This window comes from Condylura cristata, unplaced genomic scaffold (genome assembly GCF_000260355.1).
Source record: "Condylura cristata isolate star-nosed mole 26May11 unplaced genomic scaffold, ConCri1.0 scaffold00042, whole genome shotgun sequence".
Lineage (NCBI taxonomy): Eukaryota > Metazoa > Chordata > Mammalia > Eulipotyphla > Talpidae > Condylura > Condylura cristata.
The window spans coordinates 3,533,807-3,540,654 of record NW_004567143.1 but is presented as its reverse complement, the minus strand read 5'-3'; the positions used below and the strand labels follow the sequence as shown (position 1 = coordinate 3,540,654).

General features: G+C 61.1%; 1 protein-coding gene across 1 annotated transcript in view; it reads left to right on the top strand.

The window, feature by feature from the left end:
- EZH2 (enhancer of zeste 2 polycomb repressive complex 2 subunit) overlaps positions 1-6,848 on the top strand; it is a 25,411-nt gene that overhangs the window by 17,805 nt on the left and 758 nt on the right. The window contains exons 6-17 of the mRNA XM_004694349.2: positions 1,079-1,181; positions 1,517-1,680; positions 2,811-2,902; positions 3,897-4,137; positions 4,481-4,650; positions 4,811-4,905; positions 5,035-5,075; positions 5,220-5,345; positions 5,573-5,751; positions 6,014-6,109; positions 6,339-6,420; positions 6,726-6,806. Coding sequence (XP_004694406.1) covers positions 1,079-1,181; positions 1,517-1,680; positions 2,811-2,902; positions 3,897-4,137; positions 4,481-4,650; positions 4,811-4,905; positions 5,035-5,075; positions 5,220-5,345; positions 5,573-5,751; positions 6,014-6,109; positions 6,339-6,420; positions 6,726-6,806 — 1,470 coding nt within the window. The remainder of the gene's footprint in view (positions 1-1,078; positions 1,182-1,516; positions 1,681-2,810; positions 2,903-3,896; positions 4,138-4,480; positions 4,651-4,810; positions 4,906-5,034; positions 5,076-5,219; positions 5,346-5,572; positions 5,752-6,013; positions 6,110-6,338; positions 6,421-6,725; positions 6,807-6,848) is intronic.

Below are 6,848 nucleotides of genomic sequence, written 5' to 3'. Positions count from 1 at the left end.
CCCCGCCCCTCCCCTCCCCAAACAGTCGATGCAAGGAGATCTTGATTCCATCTTTCTCTTTGCTTTTTCTGTTGTTGAAGATACATGGATTATAGTGTGGTCCAAGCTAGGGTGTGATTTGTAACATCTACCTTTCACTTGAGCGTCTTGATTTCCTTTGGTTAGCCAGAGAGTCTGGGGTGGGGGCGGGGCGTGTCATCACCCTGTGCTGCACATGGCACGTGGCTGGCTGCCGCAGCCCTGTCCTCGCTCGGGCAGGGTCCCCCCAGGCCTCACACAGCCGAGATGGTTGTGCAGCGGTGAAGTGACTATCGCAGGCTGAAAAAGAATCCAGGATGCCTTGGGGTGGCCAGGCCTGACTTACGCCCCTCAAGCCAGCGCTAGCTGTGGCTCCTTGGGAAACAGTGGGCCCCGAGAGGGCCCGCACCTCAGGAGGCTCAGCAGAGCTGGTTATTAGCCAGCACGGACGGGTTTGGGGAAGCTGCAGTTGTCAGGCAGGCACTGAGAGGCCGTGGAGTTCAGCTCGCTCATCTTACGGGCGAGGGGCGGTGCCCGCCACGGGCGCCAAGCCAGGGAGCAGCGGAGCTGTGGCTAGGACCCGGCTTCCTCCTAGTGTTCTGTCGCATAGCTGGATTTGTTTTTTTTAAGATTTATTCATTTACACATACAGGGCTGGGGTACAGGCCAGAGGTGCAGGACGGTGAGCGGATTCACCAGAGACAGAATGGGGGCAGGACAGGCAGATTGACGGAAGCCCACTGCTGAGAGGAGCAGTGGGGCGACAGGAGAGGCCTGCTGTGCCCTGGGGGTCCCTCCCTGCCCGGGGATTCAACTCGCACTGCAGTGGCTGTTTCCAGCTGCACAGTGCTGCGCTGAACCCCATTGCGCCCCTGGAGGCCCAGCAGTTCGAGTTTTAAGCTTGACCTGCCAGAATTCCACAGACACACGTAAAAATACATTAGAAGTAGGTGAGACACAAGTGGATGATTTCTGAGAAAAGCAGCTGTTCAGATACAGTTATGCGAAGAGCTTGGAAACTTATCTTTCCTTCTGTGTCCTTTCCTATTGCCCTATTTAGATAAAGAAAGCCGGCCACCTCGAAAATTTCCTTCAGATAAAATTTTTGAAGCCATCTCCTCAATGTTTCCAGATAAGGGCACAGCAGAAGAACTGAAAGAAAAGTAAGACTGCTCGGGGCGGCCTCGTGTGGCGTCACGGGGCTGGGGGCCCTGGCGCTGCCCTGGGCGCGTGCGGGCTCTGGGTCCCTGGGGGCACAGACACGCCTCACTGAGACGTGTGAAGATCTGCAGAGTGCGGAAACAGTGCTGTGGCGATGGATCAGAGGAAGACGCCGCCCTGTCGCGAGCTGCGTCACGCCAGGCGCGCTCCGCTGGGCGGCTGCCGGCCGGCGCTGCCCTGTCGTGTCTTAGGCAGGCTGAGCAGCAGAGGAGACCCAGCAGAGCCCGCTCGGGACGGGACCTTGGCTCACCTGTCCCTGTGTGTGCCCGTGACGCAGGTACAAGGAGCTCACTGAGCAGCAGCTCCCGGGCGCGCTGCCCCCCGAGTGCACCCCCAACATCGACGGGCCTCACGCCAAGTCCGTGCAGCGGGAGCAGAGCCTGCACTCGTTCCACACGCTCTTCTGCCGGCGCTGCTTCAAGTACGACTGCTTCCTGCACCGTAAGTGCCCGCCCGCTGCGGCCGCCGCCGCCAGGCGTCGCTGCGCGTGCCAGGGCCCGGAGCAGACTCACCCGGGGAATCGGCTGGAAAACGTGTGCTGATGTGAACGCTCCGCTGTGGGGTGCCAGAACTGTCAAGTCGTAGTTTTGGTTTTCTTTTTTTTAAAGTTGGTGGTCCAGGGACCCGTTTGTTTTCCTTAGAGGTTTATTATTTATGCATCCAAGAACTGGGGTACAGGCCAGCGGTGTGGGGGAGTGAGAGGCTTCACTGGAGTGGGGGCAGAACAGGCAGATAGTTTCCTTCTGTGGGCGCAGCACCCTTTCTATGCCAGTCGAGGTCCCCGAAAGGCCTTGGTCTCCGCTGTGGCTCCTCTTAGCACAAGCTTTGGGAGTTTCACGTTTCAAATACTTTAGCTTATTTTTTATCTATTTACATTACTGTTCATTTTATAACAGTGTTCTAGTTTACTCCCCCCCGTCATCACCCGAGCCCCCACCCCTGTGGGGTCTCTCTGGTTTATAATTATCTGTGTTTCTATGGTTTTGCTTTGCTTTGTATTCTAACAGTTGCCCCATCTTACTAGGGTCTCGCAAACCCTCCGAGCGTGATCCCTTCCCGCTCCACCCCGGTGCTGCGGATGGCCTGAGTCTGTCGTTTTTGATGGCTGATAGTGTCCCCCTGTGTACATGTATCACTTCTTGATCAGTCACCTAGTTCTGGGCATCAAACACTTTGGTATCTTTCTGGGAGGAGGTCAGGACTCTGCAGGTTCTTATGAGGTCTCTGACGCGTGTGATTCCAAGAACACGGGGTGCCCTGGTTCTTGCCCCCCGCCAAGCTGCTTGCGCCCTCCTGTAGAAAGCAAGCGTGGCCTTAAAAATCAAGAAGTAGTAGATGTCAGAGAATCATTGGTGGTTGTCTGTTTTTCCAGTAGTTGTGATCAGAGTGTAGAGTCTTTGTGTATCAGTTTTGTTCGCAAGGAGAAAAATTAGAAATCGCTCAAGAGCGCAGGGCTTAGTTTCTCTGCGGGGCACAGAGCTGCGGCGAGGACTCCTCTCCCTTTTGGACGGCGCCGGGAAGCGGGAGCAGCTCGCGCAGCTCTTGGAGACTTTGTTTCGCTTCCTTTGCAGCGTTTCACGCCACGCCCAACACTTACAAGAGGAAGAACACAGAGGCGGCCCTGGACAACAAGCCCTGCGGGCCGCAGTGTTACCAGCACCTGGTGAGGGCGCGGGCCGGAGGGTGCGGGCCGGAGGGTGCGGGCCGGAGGGTGCGGGCGGGCTGTGCGGGCGCCCAAGAACCACAGTTGTCGCGGCTGTTTTATTACAAGCTGCGGTTTCCCCTAAAGTCACGGAGAAAAGGTAGGGGGGTTTAGGAGTAGGAAATCTGTTCTTTCAGGGGTACTGTCTTATTTTCCCATTTCCCCTCTTTGAACCAAGCCACCCCCACCTAGGAACTGAGTGGGTAGATATTGCCCGTGGGAATTTGGACAGAGATTCATTGAAAGGCACCAGCAGAAGCGGCTTGTTCTTGCAGAGAGAGGTCTAAACTGTTGGCTGCTCTCAGACTTCTCCCTTCTATTGCCACTTAAGAAAAATGGAGTTTACTGTTTGTAGTATTCTTTACAAGGCAGCTGTATTTGGTGCACCGATGCGATTCCGAGGTCTCTGTGACCTGTGTCCTCAGCGACGTACATGCTTCGCGTCCGGGTTGTCATACCTCGTGATGCAGAATGCGGCCGCGGCTGCTCCCCGCTGTTTCCTGGGGGCTGAGCCGTCACGGGAGAGGCTGGCTGACCGGGCGGCAGGAGTGACTGCCAGCACGCCGACTCGGGTCCTCGGGGTGCGCTTCAAGTGTCGCTGTAGAGAGGGGTGGGGTCTCGCAGCGAGGCAGACGATCCTTTCTGTGAAAGTTCTCTTCAGATGGACTGTTAGTGTTCTCCACGCCAGTCTGCTAGTGACGACCAGAGACGCGCCAACAGGGCCGTCTCGCTTTGCCTGGCCTCGCGCCACTTGAGCCTCTGCAGAACTCAGATGCACCTGCCTAAACTTTTCCAGCCGGCCACAGCATGCGGAGAACAACGTGTGCACGCGGCTTGCCGGCGCGCGGGGTTTCCTGGGCGCGCCTCGACTCGCTCGCCCCTGCCGGGGTTTGCTTCCCTCCTTCTCGAAGGAGTCCTGGCATTTGACCCGGCGTCCACATTTTTCTTTCGGCAGGAGGGAGCGAAGGAGTTCGCTGCTGCCCTGACGGCTGAGCGGATCAAGACCCCACCGAAGCGCCCTGGGGGCCGCAGGAGAGGGCGACTCCCCAACAACAGCAGCCGCCCCAGCACCCCCACCATCAACGTGCTGGAGTCGAAGGACACAGACAGCGACCGGGAGGCTGGGACCGAGACCGGCGGGGAGAACAACGATAAGGAGGAAGAGGAGAAGAAAGATGAGACCTCCAGCTCCTCCGGTGAGACTGACGGGCAGCGGGGGGCCGGCCCGCCGCGTCTTCCGCCCCTGCCCGCGCTGTTTGCTCGCCTGGGTCACTGCCGCCGGCGATCCCGTTCAGCCTCGCTCTCGTGCCGCCGTCACCCCGCGTCTTCTCCAGACGGGGCCGCAGCCCCGATGGCCGGGTGGAGCCGGGGTTGAGGCACAGCGGTGCAGGGTCTCGGCTGGCCTGCGGCCGGGTCGCAGCCTGTCTCGGGGAGAGCCGCCCCGGGGCGTCGGGGCAGCCCCAAGTCCGGGCCGAGGCCTGCTGTCAGGGCTGGTCTGTCGCCTGCGTGTCATGCCAGCGCCTGACTTCCACGTTGCAGAAGCGAATTCTCGGTGTCAAACGCCGATAAAGATGAAGCCAAATGCTGAGCCTCCCGAGAACGTGGAGTGGAGCGGGGCTGAGGCCTCCATGTTCAGGGTTCTCATCGGCACCTACTATGACAACTTCTGCGCCATCGCTAGATTAATCGGGACCAAAACATGTAGACAGGTGCGCGTGGCCAGCGGGCGAGACGGGGCTCGGGAGGGCGGTGCAGCCCCTGCTCGGACACGGCACTGGCCAGGGAGGGCCTGTCCCTCGCCCTGGGGAAGCCGGCCGCGGCACGGCCGCTGTTGGCCAGCCAGCACCTCACAGCTCTCTCACTCGGCAGGTGTATGAGTTTCGCGTCAAAGAGTCGAGCATCATCGCCCCAGCCCCCGCCGAGGACGTGGACACCCCCCCTCGGAAGAAGAAGAGGAAACACAGGTGAGTCTCCCTGGGTGTCTCCTGGCACTCCCTGGGGGCCGAGGCCCGGCGCCGCGTCAGAGCAGCGGGGTGGGGGCGCCTGCGGCCTCCCGCCCCCGGAGAAGATGGCTTCCTTTTCTCCTCTCGCAGGTTGTGGGCTGCTCACTGCCGAAAGATACAGCTGAAGAAGGGTGAGCGTCTTTCCGCTTAACTTCGCCAGTAACTTAAAAATGTCGCCTTCTCGCGTCTCGGGCAGCAGCTGCAGTAGTTTGGGGTACTCGGGCGAGCCGGGCCTGCGCCGAGGGTGACTGACGTGCACGCTGTTGTCTCTCCAGACGGCTCCTCCAACCACGTTTACAACTATCAGCCCTGTGACCACCCTCGGCAGCCTTGCGACAGCTCCTGCCCTTGTGTGATCGCACAAAACTTTTGTGAAAAGTTTTGTCAGTGTAGCTCAGAATGTAAGTGTTGCTTCCTGCTGTTGCACGGGGGCGGACGCGAGCGCAGGCGGCAGCGTCCTGGTTTCCTCCGGGAAACCCGTGTGGCCGCCGAGGGAGCGGCGGGCAGGGCGGGCCGCGGGGGCGGAGACTGTCCAGCCGCCCAGGGGAGGAGGCGGCCCCACCCGGCACCTGGGCCGTGCTGCTCCGATGCCTGTGACAGGAGCCTCCCTCCCTCCCTCCCTCTCCAGGCCAGAACCGCTTCCCCGGATGCCGCTGCAAAGCCCAGTGCAACACCAAGCAGTGCCCCTGCTACCTGGCCGTCCGCGAGTGCGACCCCGACCTCTGCCTCACCTGTGGCGCCGCTGACCACTGGGACAGCAAAAACGTGTCCTGCAAGAACTGCAGCATCCAGCGGGGTTCCAAAAAGGTGGGTGTGGGCGGGCCTGGGCGCCGGTCTCCGCGTGCCCAGACAGCGAGCCCGGGGCCCTCGTCCGTGTGGTCGCGACGGCGGTGATGGCAGCCTCCCCGCGCAGAGGGGGCGGCTCCCCGGGGCCCTTCCCGCGGCCAGATTCGAGGTCCCCGTGTGAAGGTGACATGTCCCGCGGGGCGGCGGCCGTGGGAGCGCAGAGGTGCGGGGTGCGCGCGCGTGCTCGGCGCTCACAGCAGCCCGGTGCGTCTCTCCCCTGTAGCACCTGCTGCTGGCGCCGTCTGACGTGGCGGGCTGGGGCATCTTCATCAAAGACCCGGTGCAGAAGAACGAGTTCATCTCCGAGTACTGCGGCGAGGTGAGGCCGGGCCCGGGCTCCGGGCCGCTCCCGCGGTCAGTCCCACTCGCGCACGGTCAGCGCTTGTCGGCAGGGGCGTGCAGACGTCCTGTCTGTGCGACTCTCCAAGCAGTTCCTCGGATGTGGAAACTTAAAACCGAGGGGACGGACTGACAAGCCTTCGCCGCGGGGGTTGGGGCGACTCTGCTCGATCACCCCGGAAACCGACTGCGCCCGCCTTTCTTTGTAGATTATTTCTCAAGATGAGGCAGACAGAAGAGGGAAAGTGTATGATAAATACATGTGCAGCTTCCTGTTCAACTTGAACAATGGTACGTCGGTGAGGTTGGGGCCCCTGGCTCCCCGCCTTGCCTTCTGGGCCCCTCCTGGCTCGGTGGTGTGAGGGGTGTTCGGGGCGCAGCTCGAGGCCCCAGGGGGGTGCCGCCAGGCCTGAGCCTCCAGAAACACTGGGGGCAAAGTTAGTATCCAACGTGGAGAAAGCAGCGCGATTCCCGCTGCAGTGTGCTCAGTGCGCAGGCAGAGCTCACCAGTCCCGAGGGCCGGGGAGTTGGCCAGCGAGCGGTGCCCACGGCCCCAAACCCAGAGCCCGCTGGGCGCGCGGTTTCTTCCTCTTTAGATTTTGTGGTGGACGCAACGCGCAAGGGCAACAAAATCCGTTTTGCGAACCATTCAGTGAACCCGAACTGCTATGCAAAAGGTAGGCCGCGGGCCCCGTGGCGCCGGGCGGGCGGGCGGGCGG